This window comes from Molothrus aeneus, chromosome 2 (assembly GCF_037042795.1).
Source record: "Molothrus aeneus isolate 106 chromosome 2, BPBGC_Maene_1.0, whole genome shotgun sequence".
NCBI lineage: Eukaryota > Metazoa > Chordata > Aves > Passeriformes > Icteridae > Molothrus > Molothrus aeneus.
Genome location: NC_089647.1, coordinates 36,709,925 through 36,725,778, shown reverse-complemented (window position 1 = coordinate 36,725,778; position 15,854 = coordinate 36,709,925). Strand labels below are relative to the sequence as shown.

General features: G+C 39.2%; 1 protein-coding gene across 1 annotated transcript in view; it reads right to left on the bottom strand.

The window, feature by feature from the left end:
* FAT3 (FAT atypical cadherin 3) overlaps nt 1-15,854 on the bottom strand; it is a 333,677-nt gene that overhangs the window by 106,488 nt on the left and 211,335 nt on the right. Inside the window, exons 5-6 of the mRNA XM_066544703.1 lie at nt 2,207-2,521; nt 81-291 (exon numbers count right to left, since the gene is read on the bottom strand). Of these exons, the coding sequence (XP_066400800.1) occupies nt 81-291; nt 2,207-2,521 (526 nt within the window). The remainder of the gene's footprint in view (nt 1-80; nt 292-2,206; nt 2,522-15,854) is intronic.

The following is a 15,854-nucleotide window of genomic DNA, read 5'->3' as shown; positions in this document are numbered from 1 at the left end:
AGTTTTCTTGCTCTCAAAACTGCACAGCTGAATGCTTTGCTTCTGGGGTGTCCTCCTGGCACCACTGGTTCCTGACTTACCGATGATGTCAAACCAGAGGGGGATGTTGGAGGGCTGCACAGAGACCACCCCCACAATCTCGGTCACTTTGTCGCTCTCCATGATGGTGAAGTTGTAAAAGGGCTCATCAAAAGTCAGGGGCACAGGTGAGGGCGCAGGCTTTTTTATCCACTCGATGTGGAGACGCGCAGTGGAAGATTTTTGGGGCCGGCCATTGTCCACTGCTTTTATCTGGCAGGCACAAAGAAAAGAGGGCTCAGGCTGAGCATCCCACCTTGGCAGTTCAGAACTAATTCTACTGCAGTGCAATGACTGTTTGGAAAATGGCCTTTGTAACCTTTTATGTAAAATCTCACGAAAAAAAGGACAAGCACTTATTTCTCAATTTTCACTCTTTTTCTTTTTTTTTTTTTTTTTTTGCATTATGCTTTGACTTTTAATTGAAAAAGGTGATTTAAAACTGAAATGTTTTATTTAAGAAATGCTGGTGTGAGGCCTCCTGCAGATGCAATTCAAACACTCCCCACACAGATCCTCCTCTCCAGAACCAGCTTCCCTGTCTGATTTCATCTTGCACCTAGTTCCATCTTGTAGCAAAGCTGGAAGCTTTGTAATGACCCTTTATAAGACCATGCATTTGCAAAACATGCTCACCCAGAGCATGTTTGACTGCTTTCAAGTGGCATCTCTGTTGCAGATAAGTATTCCCTATATTGCCTTTCTCGGGATCTTTAATTGAATTAAGTAAGCTTCAGGTCATTTCCCTCATTCTCCCTCAAAAAAAAAAATAGAATTCAAAATTTTGTCATGTTTTCTTTCTCCTCTCTGTCAAGTTCATTAAGAATTGCTTTGCTTGGTGATATTTCTTTTTATTATAAAGTTTTCTAGAAAGATGGATAGCCTTGATCTTTGTGTGACATGCTTTATGGATTTAGCATAGCGAAGGCAAGATGAGCAGCAACAAACACTGGGCTTAAGAAAACGCTGAATGCAGGTTACAAAATAGGTGCTTTGGTGGATAACATCAATGTTAACAAAATGTTAACCTTTTTTTAAAAAGTAATGTTTCTGGCTATATAGATCCACTATATAGATCCACAGGTATAAATATGCTATTAGAATACATTTTAAAAATGGGGAATACTCTATTTTTCTGAGATATCATGCCCTACTTCTTCCTCTGGAAATGTGTTAAGTGTATTTGATACTAACACTCATCACTCTGCTCCATTCCAGGGAGGTCCTTTGTGAAAAGATACTGAGGGTGTGATGAGCAGTTTCTAGTTAGAAAATATGCAGTTGTTGCATTATAAGAAGGCTCAGATCTCAAACAGGACTTTGAGGTTGCCAGAGGGAAAAGTACTCAGTCACTTGAAGGCTGCTCTACTCTGATTCCTAGGTATTTCTCAACATTTTGTTATTTATTCATTTTCCAACATTATGAAGGTAACCCACTTCTGTAAGATACATCATTTCCAGATGTCAGACCATGGACCTCTGACATTTTTATTTCAGCTCCTTAACTACAACTTGTTGGCTTATTCCTGCACATGAAGAGTGCACATTCTAGTCTTATATGCCTTTTATATCAACTCAACCATATTTTATTCCCCCTTTCTTTCACTTTCACTGTATGGTTAGAGTTCTGAAAGAAGAATTTTGACTGAGCTTTCTTTTAACTGAAATTGCTTCCACAACACAGAGAACACAGTACTCCTCCTCTCTTAGATGCAGCCAACTAACTGGGACAGGAGGTGCCCTCTGTAAGGGCAAACAATTGTGTCCACACCAAAGTAAGTACCCTTTTGTAGCTGTATCTGCCCAGGCCAACATGATGCAACTTTGGGAGCAGACAAAGTGGTCTTCATTTCTGCATATTCAAGGGAATGGCTTATGCTAACAATTTGCAGGCTGACTTAATGCTCTCAGAATACTTCATGACCTGCAATAGCATGAATGATCTCTCACACTCAATTTTTTGGCAGTAGTTGCATATGAATAGTTAATTTCTTAATTTAGGTCTTACATACGGGGCATAAACACAGTTATATATTCCTCTTTATACAGGAGGGCCTATTTCTCAAAAAAAAAGAAAAAAAGAAGTCAGGCAAATCATGGGTTTGTATGTCAATGAAAGAGTGCTTACTGTTAAGATGTCATAACTCCCCGCTGTGAACTGCTTTCTGGAAGAAACCATCCCTGTTTTGGGATCAATGAAGAACTTCCCATCATCGTTCCCATCCACAATGCTGTACGAGATTTCTGCATTAGGGCCTTCGTCTTTGTCAAAAGCAAAAGCTCTGTAGATGGGCTCCCCTCTTTTCTTGCGGTCCCTCTCCGGCAGCTTGATCTGATAGACTTTCTCTGGGAACTGTGGTTTGTTGTCATTCTCATCCAGAACTTGCACCACCACCCATACAGAGGATTGCTTGGGAGATGTGCCCCCATCTGAGACAGTTACCTGAAAAACAGCAGGGCAAGTTATTCCCAACAGCTACAGTGGGACTTCGGGAATTGGAGAAAAACATAAAACGTAAGGAAATTCCCTGCCTTCCCCAAACTAACCTGCAGTTTGCAACATCTTCTGTGTACACAATACATAGTTACTATAAACATGCTCAGGGCTTAACTCAATTTATCCACAATGGCAAATCCAGGAATCCAGAAGATTTTTTACTTCTGAGATGAACGTGGAATATGGAACCTGCAGACTAGGAAGTTATTTCTCAAAACATTAAATCCTTTTATCTCAAATTCTGCAAGTTTATCTCAGAAGAGAGAACGGAAATTAACCCATTAATCAGGGATCCCTGCATTTTTTGCATACATGTTTTAAAGTTTCTTCTGTCATGGAAAGAATTTGAAAGATGTATTTCTTCTTAAACCCTAAAAGAACCTCTGTCATTTTTTTCCCATTAATTATTTGGAAATTCTTACACAACAAAAGGATTTCTGTCAGCTCTTTTCATTCATTACCCAAGATGAGACAGCTCATTAATTCCAAACCTGCTTTATATGATTATAAGGAGCACAGAGAGGCAGGTAACAAAAAATTTCTGCTGCATTGTGTAGAGAGTGCACTGTGCTGCCAGAGACATGTAAGAAATAAAATCTTTGAGATGAAAGTTAATTAGTAATTTAGCTGCAACTTAAACAGAATTACTAATAATTTTCAATCTGAAACACTATGAAAATGAAATGATTCAAGATCAACAAGCCCTCAAGAGATTTAATAATATGCCTTCAAAATGAAATCAATATGTTTCAAACTTCTCCCTCAATATTTCGATTGCATTTTTAATGAGAAAGAAATAAGGCAGAAAGTTATTTTTGTTTGCATGAAAGAAGTTCAAATTTCATTTTCAGCTACATATGGTAACATGCCAAATCCCACAGTAGCAATTTCTGATGATAGTGAGCCAAGATATTACATACCCTTCTCTGCTTATACTGATCACTGCACATCGACTGGTTTACTGGTAACTCAATGTTTTATTTTTCCTTAAAAGTTCCTGTGTTCCCTTGCAAATCCTATAGTCCTGATGTCCAGTAGTTGGGCAAAGTAAAATTTTCTGGGAATAATACCCCATGGCATTTCCCCATCCTTGTGTAAAGTCTAAACTTAGAGTAACCCCAGTTTAACACTGGGATCAGCAGAAAAAATGTTTTCTATGAGAAAGGTAAAAGACTTTATCTCTTTCCTGTATTTAGCAATGTGTTTAAAAACTGATGCAGTGGAAGGGAGCAGACTGACAGCCTTGGGGACTGAAACAGCTCATTTACAGAAAAGTGAGGAGCATGGCAACATACAGTGGCAATATAAATTCCCCAAAACAGCCCAGAACCCACTTGGAAAGTGGAACCATCCTCCCAACAACACATACCAGTCTCAGGCCTCTTTCTCCCAAGATTGGGGTAGAGTTTCCTAAGTGCTGAGTTGCTTTGGCAATTAGCAGTTGCTGGGATCACCACTCCTGTGATGGGGACAGCTGTTTGCAGAGTGCTGGATGGGGATGAGACCCATCCTGCAATGTGACATCTGCCAGTCACCAGCACAGGGGTGTGGGAAGAAGACCCACATCATTATCAGTGTGCTGAGCCATCCAGTTCCCACTACCAACACTTTCCAAAACAGCATTTCTAGTCTGTACACACAGCTGTGAATCTGCCTTTCCACACTGTGAGAGCCACACCACCAGGGACCTTAAGCCTCTCCACTTCACTGATGATCCCCTTTATTTCTGTTCTACTCTGTTGCAACTGCCCAAGCTCTAGGCAAGACCACAAGTTAACAAAGGAAACCTTTTTTAGGTTTCTCCATAGATAAAATAACCATTGATGACAAGCAGTACAGGTTGTATTGCATAGAAACAGAGACACACTAACTCAAACTCAAAAAATATCAACAAAATGCTTTTTTAGGGAGTAATGTTTTGCATTAAAAAATACTAGCGAGATTCTAGAAATTCTTGTTCTCTGAACAAAACCAATTTTTTTTTTGTTTTAAGACATTTTCTTCAGCCTGCTAGCAGTAATCAACAAAAAAGGTGTGTGAGTGAGATAAAGGGTTTACAACCAGCTATGTCAATAAAATCTATGAAAACCACAGTGGCATAAACAGTCAAAAAACAACTATGATGAAAAAACCCTACCTGAGTCAAAAAATTGCTCAAGAAGTGAAACACCCTTCTGTCTTACCAGTACATTCTCAAAGTTTGTCACGTTACTGCTGAAATCTTGACTAGCATGGTGCTGTGGCAGCAAATGTTTGCAAGCATTTGTTTGTTTTGTAAGCCCAAACTTGGAGGGAATCTATTTGGTAACAGAAATGTTGCACTGGAAATATTTGCTGACAGCTAACAGGAAAGAGTAATGGCAATAACACAAAATGACAGCTAATTAATAAAAAATAATGAAAAATGGCCTGAAGTTAGTAAGTTCTACTTGGGCTAAAACTTTACATCCCTGGAGAGGAAAATGTTAGGCACCAGCTAAGCCTTTTTCTCTGAGTGACACTCAAAACTTATCAAAATTACAGGATGAAGCTCCACTCAAAAAGCTCTGAGTGCCAGACAGAGGAGCTGAAGTTCTCTCTTTGCAAGCATGTAAATTAATTAAGCCTCCCTCACACCAGTGATGTGATTATTTCCCCAGCTGTAAATCTGCATCTTGACTGATCCCTTTTCTGTGCTCCATCATCCTGACCCCAGCCTGGCTATTCAGGTTCCAGCCATAAACAAGGTAAAAGAGCTGCAAAAATTTCCTCTGCCCCTACAGAAAAAAACCCACCATGACAACACATTAAAACAAACCAAGAAATTGCTGCCAGTTCAGAACTGTTCCCAGACAAAACCAGGGAGAAGCAGAGAGGTCATTCAGCACATCACTCTGCAAATACCATTTCCATCAGGACACAGCATCACACCAGTACTTAGGGGCCCCTCTAACCAAGGCAATTTCAATTCAAATGTAACCACAGTTCTTAGCTAAACCCTTGAACAGCTGGAAATTACAGTAAAAAGTAACCAGGGAGGGAAGGGAGGTTAGGATATTCATAGGACAAAGCTAATTCACAGCTGCTATCTCTGGAAATGCAAAAGGCAGATGTGCAAGGCACATTTCAGGAGAGAAGCTGTAATTTAGGACCAGTGAGGTTCTTTTGTTTAGAAACCTGCAGGTAGCATGGTAGGAAAAAGAACACAGAGACAAAAGGTAATGCAGAAGAATGACATCCGAGTGACATCTGTCATTCATCTGTCAGTCTGAGACAGACTGTCTCAATACATGCTTGTCAAAGTTTGCCACAGAAAACCCAACAAGAGTTGACTCTCACAGTAATCAGTATGGGAAAAGGGTAAGGACAAAATCACAGGTTTCCCAGCAGAGAGAAGGAATAGCTGCTTGGTCAGCATGTGCTTTCCTAAACGGTGAACACCTTCTCCTGTCTGTGTGATGAGTCTGGTATCCAGATCCAACTGCTGCAGACGAGCTGCTGCTTGACCATGTGCAGCTGAGATGGACCAGGACAGCGCCTGTCCCCTCTGCTGCACTGCTAAGATATTGCTGCTCATGCTGTGTCAGGACAGCCTAAACAGAGAACATAACCTCCCAAAGCTGGGATACAGCCATGAAAGCAGCTGAATTTGCACTCTCTGACTAATCAGACAAAGGGTTGATCTATTCAGTAAGGGTGGAATGTCTTAAAAAGAATATGATTACATATTTAATAGGGCCTGAATGCAACAGACAACAAAATTAATATGAACTATTATATATTTTCATGGTGAAATCCTAAGCTTCGCGGCTGTTTTCTCACAACCAGTTCCACTACAGTTTTCTCCACAAAATGAGCATTTTCCTCTAGGAATCTGTATCTACCCATTGGCTTTAATGCTTATGAGTTAACAGAAGTATGTCTGTCAATACACATACAGATACTGGTTACCTGGGAATTTCTTTGCTGAAGTAACAACAGTCACACCTCCCTTACAATGTTTCCTTTAGCTGGATGGACCAGGACAAGGCCTCCTCAAATTCCCTCTACTTCTATCAGATATGTATTTTTGAGAAAAATGCATTAAAATATCTCCTTCTGCAGCATATGACAAATTCCGTGTAAGAACAGAATTCTCTCTCCAAGTAAAACAATTTCCACTTCTTCTGCAGGATCTACTTCAGCAGGTTTGGTCTATAGGCATTAACACTCCCTTCCCTACAGGACAGAGAGATATTGATGTTTACGTTCCTGTCCACAGAACAACTACAAAGGGATTTCCATAGAAGTGAACCTTCTCAGTGAAAATGAAGACTGACAGTGAATGTTAACATACCACAGTTGGAATGTTAGATGCGAGTTCTTCTTTTCATGACTATGGAGAAGGCATGGAGGAGACCTCTACTGTGGAAGTATTTCCTAATAATCCAGCCTAATCCAGCCTAGCAGAGCTCAGCAATGGTCACAAAAGGAATTTTGCCTTGAGACAGTCACTCCTCCTATGAGTCAGACTGTGACACTTAATTGGAGAAGGTGTAGTTCTTGAATCTTTCAGAATACAGATACAACTGTGAGGACCACCCTCCTGAATTAAGAGTACTATATGGGGTCTCATTAACAAAAGCTCATGACTTCCAAGGTAATTATTAACTCAGCTGGAGGGAGTAGCTAGCAGGGATGTTACTTCAACAAGTAAAAGACAATTAGCAGGTGTTTAATGTGAGTCATCATCTCAAGCCTTGAGAAGAACAAGTATCTTCTTACATATCATTCCTTGGCTGGAAGAAGTACATAGCCTACCCAATATTTAAGTTATGAGAAACTGTCACATCACTGTCATTAGCATTGCAAAAAGCTGAAGATGCCATATTTGCTTGTTTATTTTTTTAGTGTGGTAACTGCTTAATGCAAAATGAAGTGAGCTGAGATGCTTGTGCCTCATCAAAGGAGCATGCACAAGGAGGTTTTCAGGTAAAAGTCTCTCCCTTCCCCCAAAAAGAAATGCTAATTTTGCTTCAGAAAACCTTAGAAAAGAGAATCTGGTTGAGCTACTGAAGGCAGAAAAATGATCAAAGGGAGCGGGAGAGTTAAGGCATCCCCCCGCTGTTAGTGACTAATGGGTTTGTTTCTTCTGCCAGTGTGTAAACGAGCTGCAATACCTATTGTAAGTCTCTGGAATTCAGCCCGAGTAGGAGAAGTGAAAGATTATAAAGGAGAGCTCACCGAGGGATGAATACAACTTTAAAGTCAAACGCACTGAATTACTATCTCTGCCGACTTCAGAGAGAGACTAAACTCGTGGCTAAATTCTTACAAGGAAATATTTTTCTGAAATGCATGCTGTTACTGAACTATATGTCAGATTATTGCTACAAAGTGAAGGCAATGCAGCTCAAAGATATACAGAATATGAGAAAAATAAATGTACTTTTTCTTTTCTTTTTTCTTCAAAACGAACACTGAGTTAGCTGTAGCAAACTAGATACTTTATCTTTCTAATCCCTTATCTAGCAACTGTGGGAAAGAAATGGTAAGTGCTTATTTCACTTATTATAATAGGATGTGGTGCTGTCCCAAAAGACAAATTATAATTCTTGTCCAAAAGAGTTCCAATCATATCAATATGATCCATCTTTTCTTTGCTAATCTGGGAAATCTTTGTTTGTAAAAAAAAATTACTACATTCACTCTGGCCAGGTATGAGAAATAAATAATTTAGAGTACATTTTAAATAGAGATTATTACTGACATAAACACTCTAGGTGTTTGATTAGGAATGTCAATGGCTTCCAGCCACACTCAAGCTAGAAAACGATGCATAATGGTCTGTTAAACCATTTGAGAATTAACGATGACATCAGGTAATTTCAGTGCTGTATTGCCAAAAGACAGGAAGAAAGGAAGGAAGGCAGGCTTTTTCATTTGGAGTTAAATGCTCCCTGTAGTATTTGCAAACCTAAATATTAGAAGAGTGTACTGAAAAAAGCCTTAGAGGCTTCAAATCTTAACTTTTGTCAGACTCAGAATGCTGAGACCAGTATATGGTAACCAAAGGACCTGGAAGAATGCAGTATCAGAATGGGTGATTTACAAGGCCAAAACACTACTACTACATCTATTACATTTATCCTGTGTCACACTTTATTCTACAAGCTTTTTGGAAACAGAAACAGTAAACAAGTCCTTGTAAAGAAACTAAAGACTTGTATTTCAGATTTAGCAGCAATAAAAGGAAAAATGTGCATAGCTCTTGACAGTGACCCTCTAAAAAAAATAGCATTGTTTTCCACAAGCATTGCTTTTAAAGTTCATTAGAGTTTGGAGATCCTGACAACTTTTGTGCATCAGCCTTTATTTACAGTGTTCTTCAATTAATACATGCTAAATGCAGAACCAACCATTACTCCATTCGATTCCCAGAAAACAGAGCAGCCTGTCATGTGTTAAAGGAAACTCTTCCAGGCAGCCTCAGAAAGCACCTTCCCCTTCCTTTCCCTGAGTAAAAAGATAACTATAATCCTTAGGAATGCTGAGCTCATAATTTGCATTTGATGAAATGTAGATTAAACTTTGTCCAGAAGTGACTCTAAGGCAGTCACTTTCCAGAAGTCCAGAAGTGCCTCTTACTTCCACCGGTGGAATTAAATACAGGAATCCTTTACTTCTATTGCCTAACTGTAGTATACAGGCACCTAAGATTCAGCAGAAATCCTCTGGTAAGGAAAAGCTTTGCTCAACCAGGACTTTTTCTGACCTTCTAGGTGATAACAGCACCTTGAAACCACACATATCATATCCCATTGTGAGAAGTTTGCAAAGTTTGCAACAAGAAGATTGGAAAATTTGAGATGATCACAGTAAGAACATCAACCTCAGTCTCTAAACAATTGTAAAAGTCTTTTGAGTACATTATGAGCTTCCTCTTTGCTCATGAGGCTACAGAAATGAGTCTTGCTAAATATATAATGAAGAAAGGCTTGAAAAGCAGAAGAATACACTCCAAAGTGTCCCCTGATAATACCTGTCGAACAACATTTACTCACCGTCAGACTGGCACCTTAAAAACAAGATAAAGTATGATATGCAATTGCTTAAAAATGATTTCTTTAGGCAAATGAAACCTCTTGAGAAACAACCTATCACTAAACAGAAGTATAACTACCCTTAAATGACAAAGAAGATAAAAGTTGCCTATTGATCTTCACAGTAAACTTTGAAGAAGGTGTTTAGCTCCTGCTGAAAGTGAAGATTACAATCTGAGAGTTTTGTGAACAGAAAATGAGTAGTCAAATATGAGAATATTTCACTTCAAGCAGATTTAAATAACATAAAGCTTGCAAATCAAGATATGCATGCAGTTTAATGTTAGTAGTACTCTCTATGTCAATTTTAATCTGATTCATACCTCAATATCTACTTCAGCCATTTGTGGATTTTGCTTTTCTTGTGAAAAGAAACACCTGTGATTAAATATTGATAAGTTCCTCTCTATCAGATCTACCTCTACAGATAATGCCCTTCTCCAAAAATCATATCTTAGCACTCAGGAAATACAGTAGCTCTCAGTTTTTGTGCTTCAAAAGAGGTGTGCATCAACTTGTAAGCTCACCACACTGCTGTTTTTGCAAAGATTCAATTACTCTTCATTTTCTATCCACAAATGCTACTTGATTCTCATCTTCACTATAAGAAGGAACCAAACACCTTCTTTACTTTCCCCAAAATAATGAAGATTGTTACACATCTCCAAACTTCCATTTTTTTCATACTAGACCAGTCAATATGTATAATCATGTAAGAAAACCATTCTGGCTATTAATAAAGACAGAATATGTTATCCATGATTCCAAGATATTTCCCTACTATAAATAATTTATAACTATAAACAGTTATAACTATCAACAGCTCAAAAAATACATGCTGATTTATTGCCAAGAATCAATCAAGCTATAGTACTAGTCACCATGGAGTTAACTAATCAACAGTATTTACTTTACATCCTTGTTTGGGTGTGCAGCCGTGTCAGTTTGTAGCACAGATCCCCAGACACCAAAACTGACTGGGAATTAACTCCCAGCTCCTTTAGCAGGAACTCTTGAATTCAGAGCAGGTGTGGGGCAATAGCCCTCCGTCTGGCACTAAGGCAGCAGCACTGCTTCATGCTAATGTGGTACAAGCTGCTGAAGGTCCTCTAGGAGAAGGCATAGTGTGAAAGAGCTTGCTCTGTACACCCTTAAAAATATTGTGGCAGAAGCTTCTGTTACAACAAAGCAATAACTTCAACTGAGACTTTCAGTCTTCAAAGGGAATAATCATCTTGTGTCCCAAACTATAATATAAAAACCTACTTCTAAACAATTTTTGTCTTACTGACATCCACTGCCCTCTGATGTTGGATGAAACATCCTCAGGTGAGGCTCTGTGATGGTCAGTTTCAAAACAATATTGCTGTTCCTGAGGAGGTAAAAATCTTTATTTGGCAGCAATGAGAGGAAAGATATACACAGTAGTTCCTTAGATTTATTTACTTTATAGGAACACTGCATATACTGCATATATTATTTATTTACTTTATAGGAAAACTTTATAGCAACACTCCAAATTCTATGCTTCTATATAAAGCAGAACCAGGGATTTTCAAAAGAAAGGCAGTAGTTTCATTTTTTTTCCCCTCAGCAGCACTTGGTTATGCTAACAGGAGATGACACCACCTTGTCTCTGGCCAAAAATCAAATTAAGACAAATCCAGCCCCATCTCCAGCTCCTCCTCCAGAAGTTCCTCCCCTATCACACACTTGCAGCCACCCCCCCACCCACCAATAAACTGTTTGTGCATGTGTGCTACAAACAGGGCTACAGAAATAATCAGGGTTTAAAATGAACTGCCAGAAGAAAACAAATCCCCCCAAAAGGCAGATAGCAGTGAGCAATGGCAATGAGAGAGCAAAAGGAGGAGAGGCAGGCCAGCTCCCCAATTCAGACTGGGGCAAGTTTAATAAGATGTTTGGTCACTGAAGAACATGCATTGTACAACTGCAATTTTGGTGATTAATTCTACAATTTTACAACAAATAGAAACTTAGAGTTCACCCCCGAAACCTCCCTCCCCAAAAAATCTCTAACTTTGAACTCATCACTTATCAACAAGCCTTTGATCAATACCAAAGCAGGCAAAGCCAAAACCATTAATGTTAATGTAAAAGCCTTTGTGTCCCATCAGTAATGCTGAAAATACCCAATTTTCACCTTACACTGTTTTTCCACAATATGCAACAAATGAGCGCTCTCCATCCACACATACAGGTAAAAGGTTTCAAAGACAGCTGACAGACTGATGAGCAGCCTCTGACATTTGAATGCAATTTAGTTTTTTCTCAGTGAAAATGAAGCTTCCACAGTTTTATGTTCAAAATAAAGCTTATGGGTCAGAAAACTGATAAATAAAAAATTGATTTTGTAGCTGGGTAGAAAATGTATAAATCAGACTTTTAAGCGATACAGGCTTTTCCCAATTTTTGAATATCCTTTAGAGATATTTTAAATTGCAAAAAGCAAAAATGTATGGTTTAGGCCTCGGAAATTTATCTGCATTTACTGAATAGTCACCCAGGAAGATTGCAGTGACTGTTTTCATTAATAAAGAAGGAAAAAAAAAAAGATGATTTTTTTTTGTGATATTCAAGTTGAGAGTCATTTCTTTGGTTATCAAGGAGGTGCAAAGTAAAATTTTAATCAAATTAGAAGACAATATCATAGCAATTATTCATGCATATTTGAATAAAGCAATTTTTGGAGTCAGATGAGGATTTCATCCTAAAATATCTTACAAAATAGTATAAAAATTCTCAGAAAATCAGCATGAAAGTAATTTAAAATAAGGTGAAGGAGATAAGCATGAATAAGGAGCCTTGTTATTGGGGTTCTTCCCAAGGCAGATTTTTTAAATCACAGTATCATCCTCCTTCTGTCAGACCAGGTTAAAGTAAATCACATCAATAGTTGCTTTGACTTTATTAATAAAAAGTTTTACTTGACTTCTTGATGCCTACTTCACAACTTTCTGTTACAAATCAATTTTGGACAGATAAAAGGCATTAATTGGGCCATATTTAATCACACTTTCATCTAACAGGCAACACAGACAAGCCTTATTATCTCATCCTCTACTTGTCTTTGATTTTATATGTCCTGTAAATATCTAACTAGCTAATTTATATTGCCATGGGGTCAAATTTACAAGCTGGTTGAGAATCAATCAGCATGGGGAAAAAAAATGAAGATTCCAATTTTGAAGTAAAACTCATTCTTGGACCTATGACCTCTTTTACATTTTCCACATTGATTTCCCAGCTTGGAAAACTCAATCTGGCAAGCAGGCTCATATGTTGTGTCCAGTACAAAGATGTGAAACTGAAGTTCAGGAAACTGTTCTGGTGATCAAGAATGAGAGCTATCATCCCCTTCCCTCATGGGTGCAGCAGGACTCTGTGTTTACCAAGACACAGTACAAACCTTGCTCTGTCTCACTAGACAAGACTGACACAAGCTAAGCGTACCTTTAGGGTCAGGTTTACTGTAATCCCCTTTTTCACTAAGTCAGTTTAGCTCTTATCTCAGCTCTGCTGAATCTCTAAAAATCACCACAGTCACCTGAGAATAGTCTCAGCCTCCCCAGCCATGCTGTGGACAGTGGGGTACACAGATACTGCACAACTGGAGACAGAGCTAGTGTAAAGACAAAAATCACCCTCATGCTGTCTGAGCAGCCAAATAAGTACAGACACCTTCTTGGTAGGGAAGCACTGGCCAGCTGTGAAACTCTCAGACTTGGAAATCAATGGGAATTTTCCCATTGACTTTGCTGAGAATGGGGTGGCATCCAGAGCTCAACAACCTCAGTTCAGTAGTTTTAATTCTCACTGAGCTTTTGCCCAGCCCTGGGCTTCAGGATGAGTACCCAAAAGCTGTGAGGGTACTCATCCTGAAGTACTCAGCTAAAGCGTAGGGAAGGTGTGCACCACGGCAGCATCACCACTGCATGCCTGATAACTGACGGGCAACAATCTTATTTAGCACCCAGGCAAATGTGGGATTTCCTTTTTGCTTTAAAGAAACAGCAATTTCACATGCAATTATTTTCTTCAGCACGATTTTTTTCCCCTGTTCAATCTGTCACACACATAGCCAGTGATCCTGTGAACAGCGATGTACACGAAAAATTTTCAGAATGTGTCAAGACCATACTGCCAACATAAATAACTAGGTGTGTGTATGGGAACAAAGTCATTTTGGGGTAACGATACAACAGGAAAAGCTGTCCCCAAGTTATAATATCCCAAATGTGTTGAAAAGAAAAAATCCTGTCCCAAAACCTTAATTTCCCAGAGTAACACTTGGAACACATTAAAATGTTCAGGTTATTAATATTAATTAATCAATTAATATTATTATAATTAATTAATTGCATAGTGCCTGGAGTCCTGGAAAGGGAACTTTATGTGTTGTAATAATAATAAGATGGTATTCCACTCCTGCAGTGTGGGAGGAATTTTAAAAGATCACAACTTTTAAAATATTCTTAGCACTTCAATTCTTCTGCAGAATTAGTCTTTAACATGCATTTGGGTTTTGTAGCCACAGGATGGCATTCACTGCTGTGCAAAGGGTCAAGAAAACGTAAAATGTGAGTAGAGCTCAGGAAGCATACTTTTTATCTGCAGAAAGGAAATATTTAATCAAGAATGATTAATATAAATTTACCGCTTTCTACTGATGACAGCCATTGATTCAAGAATGTAATACAGAAATCTTAACATGCATAGCCCTTAAGGTTCATTTTCTTACTGCATGGGTACCATGGCCCTCAACAGATAGGTATCTTGCCTGACGCCAGTAAGCTGTGACCCTCTAAAAATACAGAGCAGCAATTCCAGTCTGGGATACCAGCAACTGTTTAGAACACCTCAGTTTCACTTCCATGGTTTATGGAGTCAAAGTCACTCTTTATTGGATTTATACAGGCTCATAATTTACTGCTTATTTTCCCATTAGGGCAGTGTATGGGGTAGGTGTTGACACATAGCATACCAACAGGAGGACAGCTGGACCGAACGGATGGCCAAGGTGACCGATAATTGGACTGCAAATGTCAGAGAGTGGGGTTGAAAACACAGGTATATCAACCCACACATACTTTTCCCAGTTGTGAAATGAAAATTAAGAGCAGGGACAATCAGCTACTAGTAGTTACAATTTATAGAACTGAGTTTGAAGTCAGTGGGAAGCAGCACCCAATTAACGGCAGCAGAGGCGTCTAAAGCCACTGGTGAAACGACTGGATGTGGAGTGATAAGCAGGAATGTCAGATGGAGACACAACCAAGTAATGCTATTAACCTTTGTGAGATTGCCTCCCTGATAATGTGGTCTGGGGGACAATAAAACACTGCATGAGACAATATGCCCAATTTGGGAGTGCAGGACTGATATATGGGAGAAGGTGGTGAATTTCCCTGGACTCATTTTATGGGCCTCCAATTAGCCCTCACTAGGTGAAGGGAGCAAAAGAAGGAAGCAGAAAGAAGGAACCTCTAATGAGTTGCTTTGTTGGCTTTTAGCAGAAAAGATTGAAAAAGTAAAGTTTCAGGAGCTGCTTTGCTTTTGAGACTGTCCCAGGAGGTGTTAAAGGGGCAGGGTATAGAAATAGCCGTGTTGGAAATAGCTGCGAGGAAGCTCCTGATTTATGGGAGGTCTTGAACAGCAGAAGTACATCCTGTCAGGAGCAGTGCAGGAGGTGTGATCCCTTGGCACAGGCAAATCAGATATGCCAGCTCCAGGCACCAATCCCCATGGTCAGTGCTGGGTCACTGCTGCAGATGTTTACTCATGATGTGGAGCCCTGGTTGACACTACCTAGAGATGATGCCACTGCTCCCTCTGAGAAATCCCACACAAAATATATACAAACTTGCTCTCCAAAAGTGCATCCAGTTTTGGAAATGGAGTATTAGGAGCAGATCTAATTCACAGATTACTCATATGACAAAACATGTAAAACTGATTTACAGGCTTAGTGAGGCAGTTTGTCAATCAAGCGAAGTTCAAGTGCAGTTCCTGTTTTTGGTATGTAAATCTGGTGAATGTGCTCTCAATAACCTCTAGAAAATAGAGCACAAATGTGCAATTTATTCAGCTACTACCTTTTAGGCATTCAAGGGCTAGTGGAGCTTATTGCACTCCAGAGAAACCAGGGATATGTCTCAAGTCAGGAAGTCATGAGGTAGCTCTCAGCTATAGCTTAG